General features: G+C 35.5%; 1 protein-coding gene across 1 annotated transcript in view; it reads right to left on the bottom strand.

Annotated features, from left to right (window-relative positions):
- Positions 1–20,777, bottom strand: part of SLC38A6 (solute carrier family 38 member 6) — a 76,880-nt gene that overhangs the window by 28,421 nt on the left and 27,682 nt on the right. Inside the window, 2 exon segments of the mRNA XM_081230282.1 lie at positions 7,912–7,990; positions 18,869–18,908. Of these exon segments, the coding sequence (XP_081086408.1) occupies positions 7,912–7,990; positions 18,869–18,908 (119 nt within the window).

The raw sequence follows: 20,777 nt of genomic DNA, 5'->3' as shown, positions 1-20,777 counted from the left end.
CATGAGCACAGCTCACCCTTCTCCACCCTAACTCATGTCTTTAGGAAATGCATGTGCCAGAAACTAAAACCTACACATAAGTATTTCTAGCTAATGGGCCTGCATTTGCACATGCCCCTCAAGTCCTGGTATGCAGGAGGTTCTAAGAGCGTGCAGAGATTACAAATACAACATGACACTCCTCGGCATATTCATCTTCTAATCACTCTTGAATACCTATGAAAATGGGAACTTCAAAATAACCCTCACTGAAGAACAACTGGCAACTAAATTTCTGAAGCTGGCAAAAAGCCCAGGGCTCTATGCCTGAAATCTCCTTCCTTCTGGGACCCAAAAGAGACTCACACAGTTGCAGCGCAAGGAAAAAAAAAGGCCCAGAGGCGCACCAAAGTAGATTCCATCTGTTAATTCTGCTGTCCCTGCTGTCACGAAGGGAGAGCTGGGCAAAGGGAGCACGTTAATCCTCAGGACCAAAGACTCTTTTCTCCTGTATAAGAATCTTAGGAACACTGAAATTCTGAACTTTATAACATACACTATTATATACTTTATAACTTTATAATTTCAGATCACAATTCACTCATGTCTGTAGAAGCCACATGACTGCCCAGAGCACTGAACTGGGGGCCAGAAGATATCTTCACCTCCTCCCAGCGGTTAACTCAGAATCACAGAGTTATGAAATGTTAGAGCTAGAAGGGACCTCAGAGATCATCTGGTTCAACAACTTCATTCTATGTCTGCAAAATCAGCAAAAGGATGAAGATGATCTTAGTAATAGAAGCAATGGAAATACTCTCTATTCTTCAATAGTCACTCTGAATTTATGGTATTTTTTCAGATACTGCCTCATTTTTCTCAAGATTGTGATTTCTTTACACTCTCTTCACAGGATTAAACTTTTAATTCCTAATATTAAAAAGAACTATTGCAAAAAATAGTTTCTCTATCCCTAGTCTGGCTACTGGTTAATATTAATCATTTCTTATCTTTATTAAGTTATCTTAATACAGACAATTATAACTACAATGCTTTTATTTACCATTCATCAAAATTAAAGGCATTGGGGCTTCCCTGGTGGTGCAGTGGTTGACAGTCCGCCTGCCGATGCAGGGGACACGGGTTCGTGCCCCAGACCAGGAGGATCCCACATGCCACAGAGTGGCTGGGCCCGTGAGCCATGACCGCTGAGCCTGCGTGTATGGAGTCTGTGCTCCGCAACGGGAGAGGCCACAACAGTGAGAGGTCCGCATACCGCAAAAAAAATAAATTAATAAAATAATAAAGGCACTGAGCTGCAAGAGCTGCTTGTAAATCTTGGAGATTAATCCTTTGTCAGTTGCTTCATTTGCAAATATTTTCTCCAATTCTGAGGGTTGTCTTTGGGTCTTGTTTATGGTTTCCTTTGCTGTGCAAAAGTTTTTAAGTTTCATTAGGTCCCATTTGTTTATTTTTGTTTTTATTTCCATTTCTCTAGGAGGTGGGTCAAAAAGGATCTTGCTGTCATTTATGTCATAGAGTGTTCTGCCTATGTTTTCCTCTAAGGGCTTGATAGTCTGGCCTTACATTTAGGTCTTGCATCCATTTTGAGTTTATTTTTGTGTATGGTGTCAGGGAGTGTTCTAATTTCATACTTTTATATGTACCTGTCCAGTTTTCCCAGCACCACTTATTGAAGAGGCTGTCTTTTCTCCACTGTATATTCTTGCCTCCTTTATCAAAGATAAGGTGACCATATGTGCATAGGTTTATCTCTGGGCTTTCTATCCTGTTCCATTGATCCATATTTCTGTTTTTGTGCCAGTACCATACTGTCTTGATTACTGTAGCTTTGTAGTATAGTCTGAAGTCAGGGAGCCTGATTCCTCCAGCTCCATTTTTCTTTCTCAAGATTGCTTTGGCTATTTGGGGTCTTTTGTGTTTCCATACAAATTGTGAAATTTTTTGTTCTAGTTCTCTGACAAATGCCAGTGGTAGTTTGATACGGATTGCATTGAATCTGTAGATTGCTTTGGGTAGTAGAGTCATTTTCACAATGTTGGTTCTTCCAATCCAAGAACATGGTATATCTCTCCATCTATTTGTATCATCTTTCATTTCTTTCATCAGTGTCTTATAATTTTCTGCATACAGGTCTTTTGTCTCCTCAGGTAGGTTTATTCCTAGATATTTTATTCTTTTTGTTGCAACAAAACAACCCAATCCAAAAATGGGCAGAAGACCTAAATAGACATTTCTCCAAAGAAGATATGTAGATTGCCAACAAACACATGAAAGAATGCTCAACATCATTAATCATTAGAGAAATGCAAATCAAAACTACAATGAGGTATCACCTCACATCAGTCAGAATGGCCATCGTCAAAAAGTCTACAAACAATAAATGCTGGAGAGGGTGTGGAGAAAAGGGAACACTCTTGCACTGCTGGTGGGAATGTAAATTGATACAGCCACTATGGAGAACAGTATGGAGGTTCCTTAAAAAAATAAAACTAGAACTACCATATGACCCAGCAATCCCACTACTGGGCATATACCCTGAGAAAACCATAATTCAAAAAGAGTCATGTACCAAAATGTTCATTGCAGCTCTATTTACAATAGCCAGGACATGGAAGCAACCTAAGTGTCCATCATCGGATGAATGGATAAAGAAGATGTGGCACATATATACAATGGAATATTACTCAGCCATAAAAAGAAACGAAATTGAGTTATTTGTAGTGAGGTGGATGGACTTGGAGTCTGTCATAAAGAGTGAAGTAAGTCAGAAGGAGAAAAACAAATACCGTATGCTAACAGATATATATATGGAATCTAAGGAAAAAAAAAAAGGTTATGAAGAGCCTAGGGGTAAGACAGGAATAAAGACACAGATCTACTAGAGAATGAACTTGAGGATATGGGGAGGGGGAGGGGTAAGCTGTGACAAAGTGAGAGAGTGGCGTGGACATATATACGCTACCAAATGTAAAACAGATAGCTAGTGGGAAGCAGCTGCATAGCACAGGGAGATCAGCTCGGTGGTTTGTGACGACCTAGAGGGGTGGGATAGGGAGGGTGGGAGGGAGGGAGATGCAAGAAGCAAGAGATATGGGAACATATGTATATGTATAACTGATTCCCTTTGTTATAAAGCAGAAACTAACACACCATTGTAAAGCAATTATACTCCAATAAAGATGTAAATAAATAAATAAATAAATAAATAAATAAATAAATAAATAAAGGCAATACAGTAATGCACAGTAAAGTTAGTTTAAATTTCATGTGCATGTCACAGTCAACTGAATTGTGCTTGGCAATGGATATTTTCCAAGGAACAGAAATGATTAAACTTACAAAATAAAACTGCAGCTTGAGAAATACAAGCCAGTACAAAGAAATTGCAAAAGCACATTTTATAACTCAAGATTTTAGAAGAATACGCTAACTTGAAAATTTTTCCTAAGTGGGGGAAAAAAGAGTTATCTAACAAAACCCCTATTTTCCTACTGTGATCTATTGTAAATATACACTCTCTTCAAGCCAAAAGAATTAGAGTAAAAAGTTTTATACTTCCTGGAAAACTTGTTTGATCTGTGGATTTAATCCTATATGATAAAAATGTTCCAAGTATGAAATATAGAGTATAGATCCTTAGCTGTATTGCAAATGCTTTGGCATGCAGATTTTTTCCCGTATTTTAATGAAAACCAGATTTATTTATAAGTTGCTTTAATTTCATTCTCGAATGGAACAAGAGTATCATATGTTCTGAATTAGGATCTTACTCACATCCCATATCAATTATGTAACTCAAATGCAAGACAACTTAATTGTGTCAATCATATTCCGCTGACAAGATCATTAAATGTTAACAGAGAGCTTCCAACTTTTAACAGTCATAGATTTTTTGAATAGAAGTTATTCTATGAAAAATATAGATGCCTCATAAAAATTTGGTATAAGTATTATAACTTCTGACTTCTAATAATAATTTTTGAAATTAGGATATTATGAAAATAAAGTTTCTTTTTGATAACATCTTTATAAAGGTTTAGTTTTCACAAAGGCACATCAAATCTCACGGATAACACAGAAAATAAGCACAACAGAAAATTCTTAACTGCAATGCATTGTAATTCAAACCCTAAAAGTTTATCAATATCAGATTAATCTCACAGAAGAAATATTGCTCTGTAACTCTACCTAGAAATAAATTGCCCAGATAGTTAAATCAATTACCATAACATTTGTGTCTTAATTATTTTACAGCATTAAGGTTTAAAGACTAATGATTTAACTGCATTCTAACCAATTAATATAATTAGTCACTTACTAATGCTTTTCAAAACTTTGAAATCCAAAATAAGTGAATATACATTACATTTAAAACAAGATGAGGCTGTTAAAAAGATGTGCAATTTTAAAACGTCATAACAGAGATGATGCAAACTGGCCACAGTATTTTGAAGTATACAGTTTTAAGAATTCATTTCTGACATGTAAAAATAACATTTTTATCAATTTTCTACCAATATGAATAAGATGGGGTTAATTTTTATTTGTTTCTTTAAACAAATCAGAGGAAAAAAACCCAATAAAGTAAATGACAACTGATTTAAAATGAAGCTATGGTAAAAGCATCACTTTTAGAAAAAGAAGACCTAAGTTTTAACAGTTCTGTCACATACTACCTTAATTATTTCTAAAATTTTATATGTATTTTTGTCCTTGTGATATATGACAATAAAAAAGAAAATAAAGAGAAGTCACCAAATTCAGGACCAAGAAAAAGGAGAACAAATGTGACAACTAGTATGATTAACATAGTTTATGCAATACATTCAAATATGACTCTGACATTCCTGGCAGTCAGAGCAAATAGGGAAAAACTACCTTTATATAGTTTTTATTACTGGAATTCCTTCTTTTTCTTTTTTTTTTTTTTTTTGAGGTATAACTGACATACGACATTATGGAGTTGCTTAATTCTCCACATTTACACTATGCTATCAGCTTACAAAAGCATGTATATTTATAATATCTTATTTGGTCATCTCAACAACTTTGTTAAGAAGGCAGTACTGGCACCACCATTATGCCAGATGAAGAAACCTCAGGCCCAAAATTAAATTATATAGCCAAAAGAAGTTAATTTCCTGAGGTTACTGAATATGAAATGGAGAGAATTTACCCTTAGTCTAACATTCTTTATTTCACCTCTTATTGCCTTGAGTTCTTAGCCCTAAATTAGAAAAGAAATTTATTGCATAGAATTAAAAAATTTTTTTTTATACAGCAGGTTCTTGTTATCTATTTTGTATGTATTAGTGTATATATGTCAATCCCAATCTCCCAATTCATCCCACCACGACCCTGCTCCCTGCCGCTTTCCCCCTTTGGTGTCCATACGTTTGTTCTGTGCATAGAACTTTTTGAGTAATAGAAGTTGCCCTCAATATTTTTACAGCAAATACAAAAGCAAATTTCACATAAGTATGTCATTTAGCAACTGTTGATCAAAGTAAGAGCAAAAAACTTAAAAGTAACTAGATAAAACTATAGATAAAATTTTTAAAAAGGTAGCTGTATCAGATGTGATAATGAACGTGGAAACCTATACAAAGTGCTATACAAAGGCACAATATCTTCCGATAATGAAAAATCATTAAGGACTTCTACTTACCTTTTTTCAATCACACATTCTTTTTTTTTTTTTTTTTTTTTTTTTTTTTGCGGTATGCGGGCCTCTCGCTGTTGTGGCCTCTCCCGTTGCGGAGCACAGGCTCCGGACACGCAGGCTCAGCTCAGCGGCCATTGCTCACGGGCCCAGCTGCTCCGCGGCACATGGGATCCTCCCGGACCGGGGCACGAACCCGTATCCCCTGCATCGGCAGGCGGACTCTCAACCACTGCGCCACCAGGGAGGCCCTCAATCACACATTCTTGATGGTTCCTATTCAGATTTAAACTATACCATATTTTCCTTATAAATATGTATTTGCAGTTGTCTAAGTAGAATTCTTTCATGGAAGCCAACTTGTAAAATCTAAAACTCAATTTCGAAAACTTGCCCTGCAGTCCAGAACAAGTTCAAATATTGGAGCAAAACAACCAAACATTTAAATCTAAAAGTCTGACGGGTTTTAGTGTTGTGGTTTAGAAACTATATATAATAATTTGATGACAATTAAAAGGATTCATTTAGCCTTTTCAAGTTTATTTTTCTAAAAATTTCATGTTATACGTAGTAAAAGGAAAAGTATAATTAATTTGGGTTTTTTCTGCCATAAAAAAGAGATGAGCCAATAGTCTTTAGAACCCAGTATTTTTTTTAACATCTTTATTGGAGTATAATTGCTTTACAATGTTGTGTTAGTTTCTGCTGTATAACAAAGTGAATCAGGTATATGTATACATATATCCCCATATCCCCTCCCTCTTGCATCTCCCTCCCACCCTCCCTATCCCACCCTCCCTATCCCACCCCTCTAGGTGGTCACAAAGTACTGAGCTGATCTCCCTGTGCTATGCAGCTGCTTCCCACTAGCTATCTGTTTTACATTTGGTGGTGTATGTATGTCCATGCTACTCTCTCACTTCCTCCCAGCTTACCCTTCCCCCTCCCCGTGTCCTCAAGTCCATTCTCTACATCTGCGTCTTTATTTCTGTCCTGCCCCTAGGTTCATTAGAACCATTTTTGTTTTTTAGACTCCATATATACGTGTTAGCATACGGTATTTGTTTTTCTCTTTCTGATTTACTTCACTCTGTATAAAAGACTCCAGGTCCATCCACCTCACTACAAATAACTCAATTTCATTTTTTTATGGCTGAGTAATATTCCATTGTATATATGTGCCACATCTTCTTTATCCATTCATCCGATGATGGACACTTAGGTTGCTTCCATGTCCTGGCTATTGTAAATAGAGCTGCAATGAACACTGTGGTACATGTCTCTTTTTGAATTATGGTTTTCTCAGGGTATATGCCCAGTAGTGGGATTGCTGGGTCATATGGTAGTTCTATTTTTAGTTTTTTAAGGAACCTCCATACTGTTCTCCATAGTGGCTGTACCAATTCACATTCCCACCAACAGCGCAAGAGTGTTCCCTTTTCTCCACACCCTCTCCAGCATTTATTGTTTGTAGACTTTTTGACGATGGCCATTCTGACTGATGTGAGGTGATACCTCATTGTAGTTTTGATTTGCATTTCTCTAATGATTAGCGATGTTGAGCATCCTTTCATGTGTTTGTTGGCAGTCTGTATATCTTCTTTGGAAAAATGTCTATTTAGGTCTTCTGCCCATTTTTGGATTGGGTTGTTTGTTTTTTTGATATTGAGCTGCCCAGTATTTTTAAAATAAGAAAGGAGAAGGGCAGTGTAACATGGTTTAGTATTGTTTGTAATATTGTTAAAAAACAGGAAATGAAACAAATTTTGTCTAATAATGCTTTATAACAGGATCTTACACAAGTATGTTGTAACGTTATCACTCTGATTTATCTTTATCACTATGGTTTGCTGAAAAGTGGCAGCAGTATTATCCACTCCCCTCCTCTAAGACCTTCACTGTCGGTGCTTTCTGCCTTCCCCCATCCCCCACCCAATCTTTCATATCCAGAAATTTCTCCTTTACTCTTCTCCAAGAGCTAGCTCATACCTGTCCTGCCCTTTCATGCCCCCATGGAATGCAAGAATTACACTGGCACATCAGAGGGTTCACAGTGCAGTGCTCTGCACGTAATGGAGCATCACTAGACATCTGCAGAGTGTTTTCTTCTCTTATTACTCTGCCTCTGCCTAATTTGTAAGTGTCTTGAGGGCAGGGGCTACATTTATTTTACTTCACACAAGGGCTTAACATATATTTATTGAATTAATAAATGAATGGATACAATTTGAAATATTTTTTCTTACCCACTATGGTCTCCAGACAAAAATTCTGAATTAGCAGCAGGAAGCTCTGTTTTAATAATTAAAAGATAAGATGACATAGCTGCAAACAGAATAAAAAGAGTTCCTATTAGAATTCTATAATTTTTAACCATTTAAAGAACAATCTATCCAGAAATATGGATGTCCATTTGGGCTATGACAGCATGTAGAAGATTAATGCATACTGCACTATCCTCAAAGATAGATATATACCAGGAATGGCGATAAATAACCTTGTAGAGAAGAATAATTGGTAAGCTCATTAGGTATCTTTTGTTTACATTTCCAGTCCAAGGCAAACGATTTAGGTAAAAGAAAGGGTCTTGATTATAGGCCACTTATAAATGAAATTTTGCTTGAAGTTTGGCCAAAACTCTTAATGTTATTCCCCTGTCCAAGGCATTAGCGGTTAGTTTAGCAATGTTTGATATAGATACAGGAGATAAATAAGTATAGCTAATAAGTTTGATTATTTGTTCTTTCTTACTAGAGAGAGACCTCCCCCCAGAAGTTTCACTTCCTCTCTCTCCTTTTCTCTGCCACTGTCCTCCCACACACATTTTGGACACGTTATTATAAAACAATAACAAAATGCACAGTGAGTTATATTTTAAGTTGTCCTCTAAAACAGATGAGAAAAGATTCAATTGCAACTATTAAGCATATTAAAGAGACAAAGCTTATAACTTTTATTCCATTTTATTAACAGGGCTCATCTGTATTATGCAATCAAAACCTGAAGCTAGCATTATTCTCACATTCTATCAGACAGGATCCAAGAACTTTTATAGCATTTTAATAATGATCCTATTTCTGGTATAGCTATAAAAAAAAAACCCACATCTTATTAACCTTCCATCATATACTAGGAAATGTTTAATATGGTTACAGAATACAGAACTCATTTATATGTAAATACTTGAGTTGAAACTTAAATGTTTAAGTATATAGAAACCCAGATGATTTAGAGTCAGTTTAACAGAGTAATAATCTCTGTTTCCCCCAGAGATTAAGTATATATTAAAAAAGAGCCAACAAGAATATGCCCATGAAGAATAGAGTGTACTCTGTGTGCATGTTAATTTTATTACTTATTTATATTTCAGGAAACATTTCACTTTCTCCTTGGACCTACAAAAACTAAGAACACAAATGAATGCCAAGTCTGAATGGCAAAAATCTGGGGAAAAACTGATTAAAAGGCTCAAAGAGTTTAAGAAGAAGAATGTATGTTTCTCAATAAACATATTTAAAAGTAGCTGAACTTCACAATTATTACAGTGCTGTGTGACCACTCGACCCTGGAGGAAAAAAAAAGCATATATACTAGTTTGTGTATAAATTTACATGAAGATAGGCAATGCTTACATATACTAACACATACACTCTCTCTTTTTTTTTTTTGGTAAAACAACATGTACTTATGGCAAAGTAAAATTTAGAACAGTTAAGTAAATAGTCACTTCTCTGCAATGAAAATATACATATTCACATTTTCCAGTTTATGACTATTTCTTTTTTTCCAGCAGAAGTACAGCTGTTGAAATAAAGCCTTTTCCTCAGCAGAAGTACAGTACATTTCTCCAAACTCTCTGTTAGTTATGGGACATTACAATTAATCGTATGTGAAAAGGTATTCTAAGTTGTTCATATTCTCATAAGGAAAAATGCTACCAGTTTGGTACAGAACAGAAGGAAGGTTTAGATTAACCTTCTCCACTAAAGGATTTGGGGGTCTTTGTTTATAATACTTCATCTATTCCAAAGAATCATACACATATGGTGTGATGATGAAAATCATGAACTGAATATTCTGAAACTGGCCTAGAGCTACTTAAATATATCTTGCAAGGAAAAAAAAAAAGTACTTGAAAACAAGGAATGCAGACTTCCTACACAATGTAATTTATTATCTGCCCATCAGTCTTTCTTGCTTGGATTAATCCAATACCACATGCTTTTCTAAAGTTTCAGACATTCATCTCTTTCAGTAATTTTCTATTATTTCTTTTAGATCTTTAGTTGTAAAAAGCTTCAATGAATATGAGATCATATTTCTTCCTAATATACAATCTGTCATTCTTCCCAGAATTTCTATTAGCCCCTGGCTAATCATTTGATCACTTTTATCCTCTGTTGTAGCCTTAACTCTTTGGGTTTCAAATGGGAGTCCTATTTCATTAGATTCCAGTCTGAAGAATCATGTATATTTCAAGAAATATGAACTCACCAAACATATGTTTCTCTCTCAGAAAAAAAGATCTCAGCATACAAGATATAAATATAATAAAACATGTAAAATACTGCTTCTTAGAGAATGCTGGTGTTTGTTTTAAGAGCCACAAAACCACAGAGCTCATGATGGGGAAAAACTCCACTGATTAAGCAAGTAAAACAAAGAAAGACACTATCCTTTTCACTGTCTAGATTATTTTTTCCTAACCACAAGAAAACTTTCATGCAAGGACTAGCACCTTAACATATTATATGTAGTACAGAGACAAACAAAAATTACTGAATATACATTAAGTTAGGAATACTTCTTAGATTTACATAAAAAGAACAGTCAGCTCAATAAAATAAAGGGGAAAAGTTTTAAAGATATAAATTCAATAGGAATGCTCATATATCCATTGTTTTTAACCCAAAGGTTCACTAGCTCCAAAAGTTGCTTGCCACACCTTTCATCTCATGTCTCCTATTAATAGCATAAGGAAGTGTTTAAGGAATTATCTTAGAGACAGGTCATAAGCAAGAACTTGTAAATGATTTTTGCTGACATTGATACACAGTATAGACTCCTAATACAAGACACACCACGTTGTCCTTTAAATTAATAGCTGTAACAGGGTCATCCACAAGAGCCATGGTTATAGCTAAGTGGTTCTGGCCTTCATACCACCAAAGCCAGAATTAGGGCTAGAAGACATACCTTGGTGACAGGTATTCAACCATTACAAATCATTTAGTTTCACCATATTAACTAAATAGGTATTCTTTTCTCCTTCATTTTAAACATAACAAATAGAACTCATTTAATAGAAACTGCCCTGGGAGGGAAATAAAAAATCTGTCAACTTAATCGAAACACAGAAGTTGAAAGTATTCTTTAAAAACCATGTGGAGAAGCAACTGTTCTATTAAGAAATGACTAAAATAGGGTAAAATTTGATTAGGCAATAGCAAGTAGTAAGGTATTAATATTGGTTGATCTAATCATAAAGAGAAACACATGAGTTGGGAGCATGGAGGCTGAGGGGAGAGATGTCAAAAACACAAAAGGGAAAAGTGCTCTGGAGGGGAAGAATTATAAGAACAGCGAACATTTGGGGGCTTAGTATGCCTGTTCTAAGTGATTTGCAAGTTATTTCCTCATTTAAAGTTAAGTTTAAATTTATTTCCTCACCACGAACCTGTGAGGTAGATATTATTTATTTCACAGGTGAGGAAATGGAGGCACAAAGAGTTAACTTGCCCAAGCTAGTGATGGTGGAAGCAGCCCATCTGGCTTGAGAAATCTGCACTATTAACTGTTACGTTATGAGAAAGTGCAGAGAAGCAAAGTGGAGAAGAAATCCACCACAGGAAAAAGAAATAAGAAAAGTCTATCAAAAGGACCACTCCCCAGCATTCTTCTTTTTTTTTTTTTAATCACCATTTAAACAACAAATTGCTTCCGAATGCTGAGTTTAGCAGTTGGGTTCAAAGAAAATAAAGAATTTCTACAACACAGAACATTAGTTAGAAGCATTAAAAACACTTATAATGTTCATTTCACTTTGAGATGTATTTTCATTTCAGTTTGTAGCTGGTTTGGTAAAGTGTTTAGTCAAGATTCCTCAGACAGGCTAAGGAGTTTCATGATAGGATTACTGCATTTACCACTATGATTCTATTGCATCTACAGCTATTACTGTAGTTCAGAAGAGAAAGTGTCCGGTTCTCACATATTTGAGATATTAACACTACACTGAAATTGAAAAAAATTAATACAAAAACCAATTCTTCTTCCCACAAACTCTGTACTCTCATAGGCTACTTTTCCCAGGACTCCCTTAAAAAAAAAAAAAAAAAGACAAAGCTTCAATTGGAGTGTGGACCTAAGAAACCATTAGTTTACAAAAATAATTATCCTTTTTGTTAAACACTTAAAAACACGTATGAAGATCAGATTATGTAGATCTATTTTAAAAACAGAATTAGGTTTTCAGCACTTGGAAGAAGTTCAGCAACTTCTTGAAGGATTAGTCAGCCAGCTCTAAACAGATATACTATGGGAGGAAATAATAAGCTTGCCTTTCCTTCTAAGAGGGATTCAGTTTTACTTCAAACATGTTTTTAGTCATGGACAGCAACTGGTTTATTCTATTTAATGTGTCTTATTAACCTGGTGTTCCTACTAAATGTCCAAATGCCACTGAAATTATATCTCCATTCAAAATAATACACAACACAATCTCTCTCATTTTTAAAAAAGACTTTAAAAAACTCTGAAAACAAGGTCATTTCCCTAATTTGTGCACAAATGGAAATCAAAAATATATGGAGGAACTTTTCCCCCCATAACCCTAGGGAAATATATATCTTTGTTTTACTATTTATCAAGATCTTAAACTTGAATAAAAACTGACCAGAATATTTACTATTCTGAGAACCCTATAATTAAACTTCAATTAACAATTGTTACTAAGAAATACATTATTTTCAAAACCTTTTTAAAGTGACATATAACCAGTAAATTTTGTCAAAGGAAGGACTTGTAAGAAATACCCTCCTTCCAAATTTCCTTTATTTCTCCTATTCTAAGACAGTGCTTTCTAGAATTTCTGGACAATACTATTCAGGCCTCAAAAAAGCCGCAGTTTGACTACAGATGAGATGACCAGCAGATGGCGTTGTAACAGCACTCCCAATCCCTGTATCCCAGGAGATGGTACAAACCAGTAATTCTAAAAGACTTCAGTTACCTTAACAACAACAACAACAACAACAACAAAAAATATATATATATATACATACACACACACACACACATACATATATATATTATATATATATATATATATTTCAGTAAGAAAGTAAAGCCAAAGGGTTTCTAACTTAATATTAAATCACGATTTTGAAAAATACTGAGAATTTGAAATTTTTATAGTTCTCAACTGAGAATGATCTTATTTATACCTTTCTGCTTATGAGATTTAGAAACTGTGCTACTTGACCACATAAAAGGGCTGCTGAGTTTCTCTTAAAACTTAGATACCCAAACTGAGGCGTTAATCAAGGCTGCTGGAGTAGGTCTGTGGGATCTCTGCCAGGCTGGAAAATCTGAGTCATTCTAGCAATTTCAGGAGGTTTGAGTAAGTCTACTAATGTTTAGGGTTCCCATTTCAAAATATGTAACAGTGACTCAATCTTTATTCTCCTTTAAAGAACTAAGGAAAGAATATGCTATCCATAGTGGTCCTTCATATTCTAAAAGAGCAAAATAAGAATTTAACGTACTCCCAGGAGCCACTCACCTTGCGTTTTGAGTTAGGCAAGATATGAAACCAGAAAGGACATCAATTAACTTCACTTTTATCACATACTCATCAGAGTTAACAGGACTTTCAACTTGACTAAAGATGATTTGAGGTTTACTGCTTGATTTCTAGGGATATTTTAGCCAACTGAGTGGTCTATCTCTGGAGTTCAAACACTTGTGAAACTACTTACCTTGGTTTTTAGGAAAAGAATCTCATAATGCAACACAATTAGAGGAACTATGTGGAAACTACCTGTACTTATTTGCTATTACAGTTCTTAATCCTTTAACTTGTAGTCCACTAAATTCAAACTCTCAGCCAGAGTTCTCTTCCCTCTAACAGCATTAAATATTAAAACTCCCAGATGCTTCTTTTCTGACTTTATGTCCAAGCAACAATGACTCTCAGCAAATGCCCCTCCAGTGCCTGAGGCATCGGGCAGCTGGGGGCTCTCCGGCTCTGGCTCTGGCTTATTTTGGGCCCCTAATTCATCAGTGTTGGGAGGCAATCAGGAATTGCTTCGAAGTAGTATTTTACTACAGTGGCTCTCCATTTTCTAAAGGTAATGGTTTCCATAACCCTAGAAAAAGAGTGCTAAATTTAGTGAGTCACATTTTTTTCTATTATAAAGTTTAGAGATTTTTCAAAGACAGTAGATCTTTCCAATCTATTTGTCAGACCACACTAGTGCCCTGTGACTAATACTTGGTGTGTGATTGTACTGGGGAAAAAAGGTTTTCTGTGAAGTTCTGACAGTCGATTTTTCCCTAAAGAAACCATATGCTCACTTATGCATTTTGTGCGGTCTTCTCTTGCCAGTTGATCTTCCTTTTTTAAAGGAATACCAAACCAGGTCACTGGCTTTTCCTTCTCTCCCTCCTTCTCTTATTCCTTACTTTCTTCCTATAATAAATAAGATTTATTAAACACCTACTAAGTGCTAGGTACTTAAGAGCATAAATGAATGAGCAAAGTTACTTAGATATATGGAATACAAAGATGTAGGGAATAAACTGAGTCTTACTAAAAGATCCATGTAACAAATATTGATCAAGGACAATTCATCATCATCTTGCTTCTAAAGGCCCCTGTTTCATTTTTCTCATAGATTCACCAGGGGCATAGAATCCCAAGAAAACTGAGAAATGTTTAAATGTTACAAAGAATAAGAGTCAGGAAGCATTAATCTAAGACATGATTATCCAATCTGAAAGCAGAAGATTTTAAAATACTTTATCTATTTTACATAAATAAGATCTAACTCTCCTCAATATTTTCAACCTTTTAATTTTTATATAATTCTAAACTATAAACCACTCTACAGGCTTTCAAGTTTCTTTCTATCATTTATATAGTATATAAAATTGTCTCCTTGAAGCAAAATCTTAGGCTTTTAAACAGAATTTTTTTAATTGTCTCATTCATTCAACAAATATTATTTATTGAGCTCCTCTACCAAAAACTAGGTCAAGTTATGAAAACACATAGTTCCTGTCCCCAAGGAGTTTTAAAAATCCTCAACATTTAATCTTTTCATAGCTTTTCAAGCATTTACTATATCAGAGCAGAAAGAACAAAGCCTTTAGAAGTAGACAAAGTGAGATTTGAGACCTGGCTGTATTAAGGGGTAAAGGTAAGCAAGTCATTTATCCTTTCTGAGCACTGATTTCAACCTCTGTAAAACGAGGATATCATCTACCCTGAAGAGCTGTTGTAAGTATAATTAAAGTGTCTAGGAGGAGGCTTGACCTAAAGACAATCTATTATATTATTTTTCATTTCTAAACAACCACTGAAAAACTCCAAGCATTTATACTAATAGTGAATATACTATCTTTCAAAAATGCTATCTGAACTATATTATATATGCAGATAGGCATGTAAGAAGTGCAAAAATTTAATCTGATGCTATACACTTCATATCGTCTTATAAATATCCAATTAACAAAGAGAAAAGTCAAAATCCATTTTTAAAGAATAACATTAAATAAGTCATATGGGGCTTCCCTCGTGGCGCAGTGGTTGAGAGTCCGCCTGCCGATGCAGGGGACACGGGTTTGTGCCCCGGTCCGGGAAGATCCCACATGCCACGGAGCGGCTGGGCCCATGAGCCATGGCCGCTGAGCCTGCGCGTCCGGAGCCTGTGCTCCGCAACGGGAGAGGCCACAACAGTGAGAGGCCCGCGTACCGCAAAAAAAAAAAAAAAGTCATACGCACAACATATTAAAGATCCTCCCAAATAAGTATGCTGTTTCTTCTCAAGCATACATGGCTTAGTGCTGTTAAGGGCTTCCACAGACCTAGCTTAGATTAATCAAGAAATTACTTCGTAAGCCTGGAGTTCCTAGATTTTAACCTCAGAGGCTCAGCGGCTGCCCTAAAGGGTAGTTCTAAGAACTGAGACTCCCCTTTCTGAAAAAGAACAGCATCCATGAAAGCTTTTAGAGCAATAGTTTCTGACTTGTTAAAGATACCTAAGAAAAGACCAAAACATCTTTTGAACCAAGCATAACCCTCCCACAAAACTTTCCTGTAATAAAAATATTTTAATGCTCTGAAGGAATTAACATGCCTATCAAAGTGCTAAATTAGAAGGTGACTTTTGTGGTAAGAAGGGACCTTAAGCTTCGTGCTTTTCCCATCCTACCCCCAGCAATTTAACAAAGAGGAAACTGAAGCTGAGAGGAATTTTCCCAACACACATGGCTACCCAATGGCAGAGACTGCAGCAGACAGAATTCAACATATCTGACTTCCAACCCAGTGTTCTGCTCACAAGAGCAAGCTTCCAATTCTTTTATAATAAAGGAATGATTATATGCACATCTTGCTAAGACAAAAGAAAAAAAAGCTCCGAAAATATGTTTCAGTTATTATTTAGTGGGCTTTCAATAAATAAACTTTTAACCAATGTGAAGAAAATCATGAGGACATTATTCTAAAAACTGAATAAGCATTACCAGCTTTTCTGAATTTGAGGGACATTAAAAATTTCTGTGATTGCTTCTAAGTCACTTTAAAAAAAGTTTCTGAAACAAAGCAAGCAAGCAAATCAACAAACAGAGTTGGAAGAACTGATGATTTATCTGCCACCAAATGCAGGAATTCTTTCTAGAACATTCTGACAACTGACCAACCAGCTCTGTTTGAATGTTTTCAGGGATACAGAGCTTTTTCAAAGGAGTGTAGGCCATCTCCATTATCACACAGCTTAGCATTCCAAATGAAACCAGACCAGCTTCACTGTAGAGTTCTACCCATTAGAACCAGTTCTGCCCTCCAGAACAGTACTAGATTAGTCTAGTATCTTTCTATATTTCATGTTCAGCTTTTCAAATAGTTAAAGCTAGTGATCAGTCTAGAAGTCCCCTTTTCTTCTTGATAAATATAGCTAGAATAGTAAAAAGTACTTGGAAATAGCACATATAAATCATATTCAGCTCCATTAAGCTTAAAAAAAAGGTTTATCCAGTTCCAAGTATTGTGCTAGGTTCTGGGACTACAAAGAGAAGTAAGACATAATCCTTGCCTTGGAGGAGCTGACAATATAGTGGGGAAGTAAAAGCATATACAGAGATAACTTCAACCTAATAACAGCAAGTGCTAAAATAGAGTCATGTACAATAACAGTTGCACACCAGATTAGGGAACAAGGAAGAGATCAGGGTGAAGGATACAGAGAATACAACAGCAGGCATTTTGTCAGTCACAAATTTAGATCCAAAGTCCTGGGTTGAAAACTCTACATAAAATAAACAATAGTTAACCCTAATCCAAATAAAATGTGCTTGATGGTTCTTACTAATCATATAGAGAGGAAAATAAGGAATTGAAAATATCTAAACATACTTTCACATTAGCAACATTACAAGTGCACATTTAAGCAATACATATTTGCTAAAATAAAGTATTCCAAAGTAGATCTTAAAATCAATGATATTATATAGATTCATTAGGTAAGAGACTGGTTACTAACTGCTAATGTGAAGAGTGAAGTGTGTGTTAACAAGGAAATGATTTGGTACGACATCCAAGAAAGCATTCTTCTCCTTCAATAATATATTTTTTTGCCCTGAAAATTCAAAGAATTAAAACATGAATGTCCAGGATTTCCAAAACAATGGCAAATACAACTTATTGTTGGAATGTTAATTTTTTCCTTGACCAAGAAACTCATTAAAGATGGAATTTTGTTGAACAATACTTAAAGTGAAATAGCTCAGATCTCAAGTATCAGTTAAACTTTATTAAAGCTGTCATCTTTAAATTATTTTGAACTGTCACAGATAAGAAATAAGATTAAAATTTCCTCTGACCGTACCTTCTTGAATAAGATCCAAAGTGCATATCAACCTTCTCTGTGTATTTAACCTTAAAGTAAAAGTATTTATTTAGCACTCCAGTCAATGGTAAAAGAAAATTAAGATATTGTTCAGCATTTGTAACTTCTTTACAACATATACAAACATGATTCCCATAGTATTTTGGATTTAAATGTTTAATACATTTAGTCAATAACTATCAATAATTAAAAGTAATTTTTGTTTCTACATAGTTCTTGATATCAGGATCATTTTTTAATGGGAACAAGATGCAAGATAAATGTGAGAATACTTTTCATTTGTCTCAAGTTTGTTTATTTTTTTATAAATTTATTTATTTTATTTATTTTTGGCTGTGTTGGGTCTTCGTTGCTGTGCACGGGCTTTCTCTAGTTGTGGCGAGCAGGGGCTACTGTTCGTTGTAGGGTGCGGGCTTCTCATTGCAGTGGCTTCTCTTGTTGCGGAGCATGGGCTCTAGGCGCTTAGGCTCAGTAGTTGTGGCGCATGGGCTTAGTTGCTCCGCGGCATGTGGGATCTTCCCGGACCAGGGCTTGAACCCGTGTTCTTTGCATTGGCAGGCGGATTCTTAACCACTGCACCACCAGGGAAGCCCAAGTTTGTTTATTTTTTAAACCACGTGGTCATTTTCAATTTCTTGGTTACAAAAGGAGATTGCCTTTCCACACCTGACACAGCCATGGAACACCACTCCCTCTAAAGCAGTACACGCCACTGGGGGTGACCAGGACAAAAGTAGAGGGGAAATACTTCGGGATCACCTGGAGAGTTTTTCCAAGCTGTACCTCACCACTATTACAACTACAGAAAGCCCATGCTTTAGAGGTGTGTTGCAGACCTAATAACAAGATTGAAATCAAGGGTTTAGCTGCAACTGAATTTAGAAACTATTGTCCTACAAGAGCTGCTAAAAAGGATTTAAAAAAAAAAAGAGTAATGAGGACAACACACAGGGCTTCTGAGACACCTATGTCTACAGAGGTTCAGGTTCCCAGCTAGACCTGTAGTAAGGCAAGAAACCAAAGGAGGAAATCATTTCCATCACATTTATGCAGTGCACTTTCAATTGCTTACCTCCAATATTCTGAATTATTATGGTGCCTGCTACCACCACCTGAAAAAGAACAAATGTATTCAGAAGATGAAAGGGGAAATAATACAAAAGGATCAGTATTTTATTAAAATCCAATAACTATGACTTAAAAACAGATGCAGAAATTGAGTGAAGAGAAACTGAAAAGAATACACTTTGCCAGCCATTTGTAATATATAAAACTAACAATCATCACATAAAAGGCTTTCTTTAATAGTTTCATGGTTATTATAAAGAACACTTTTGTAAGTTTTATTGGCAGTCATTTTTAAACAGTTAAAAGTGTTAAAAAGCTAGTAATCAATGGTTATCAAAGTACCAAAAAACTGAAATTGAATCTATCTGTTCTCATTCTCCCTTGTTTACTGGTTTTATCACTTTGCTTTGTTAGGTAGACTGAGACAGTTTGAGGTGTGTTGTGTCAATGCCGTACTGCATAGAAGGGAATAATATAGTCTGCAGAGTGTGTCAGCTTGGCATACACCAAGCCTTGAACATCCCTGTCGCAGGGATTAATAAAATCTAGAGCAGAAAACGCTATAGAGCCCACATATTATCACATCTGAAAATTGAAGCAAAATGTTTCAAACTCAATAATATGAAGTGGACTGAGTGCAAGACAACAGGAGGTGGTAAAGAGTGTAATATATTGGAGAAGTCCTCCTGTTTCAAAATGGGGCAGCTGCTGCACAGCTCTGGCCAGTTGCTGACATGTGAGAATGTGAATCCAGTGTAGCTCAATCTTCTGCTTTTTCAAGAAAAGTCAGAAATTGAATTCTTTTAAAATGTCATAACTCTTTGTTGGCAATCAGCTAAAAATAAAAAAGATTTGAGCCAAACAAAATATGCCTGAGGACTATGTTCAGCCTGCAGGCTTGCTAACTTGTGATCTTTGATGACATTCCCGGGAAACTCAAGATAGCACTTTATCCATTCTTGGTCATCAGATGTACTCAGGAGAAATGATTAAACATTCTGCTTCCACTCGGGCCTTTCAGTTACTTATATCTTGGTGGATCTGTACCTCCAATGTATGTTTTGAGCTGACTAGCTATCTAAGATCATTACTACATGGACTGGGAAGAGATGACCCTTCCTCTCCTAGAAATTCCATCAGCAACACAGCATTTGCCTATCCTGGGAATAAACTAAGTTACTGAGACCTAGAAGCCTTGGGGTCTGGAAAGCAGGGATAATGATAGAAACACTTGGCAAGGTGTCTTTGAATGGGGTAACTGCCACTCTAACATTTTCCAGAAAAATCTCTGCATATCAACCCATTTAAAAATTAGTTCCAAAGTGTCACTCACAGTTATTTGTGAAAAGACTTTTTTGAAATTTTGTATACTATCTTTCATATGTAATTGATACCTATTGTCAATCACACATGAAATTTGGATTTTTCTAAGAATATGCTGCAAAAAGCAATAATATCAGCTTATTCAATCTAGAAAGTCAGTATATCTTTCTGACAATCTATTGATCTATCGATCTATTGATATTTCCAGTGCCTAGCACAGTGCATGGCACATGGTATTTGCTCAATAAACATTTGTTTGACAAGTACATAAATCCATTTATAAACAATTAAAAATTTTCCTTAAAAAGTTCAAAGCATTTCAAAAATATTTAATTTTCAGAACAATGTTACCCTATCATGTCATATCCATATTCATATAATATCTGGAAAGAAGGAAATAGGAACGTTTCAACCCAACTGTGGAAGTTGAGAGAAAATATTAAACAAACAAACAAACAACTCATTTAGAGTATTCTCTGTCTGTGTATCTGCCTACTAAGAACTGTGTGCATACATTAAAATGATAATGCAACTATTGTAGAGTTTTAGAAAGAGGGGACTCTCAATAATCCATGTTCTTCTTGTAGAGT

The sequence above is a fragment of the Mesoplodon bidens genome (assembly GCF_964165515.1).
Source record: "Mesoplodon bidens genome assembly, chromosome: 3".
Taxonomy (NCBI): domain Eukaryota; kingdom Metazoa; phylum Chordata; class Mammalia; order Artiodactyla; family Ziphiidae; genus Mesoplodon; species Mesoplodon bidens.
This window is presented reverse-complemented; position numbering and strand designations above follow the sequence as displayed.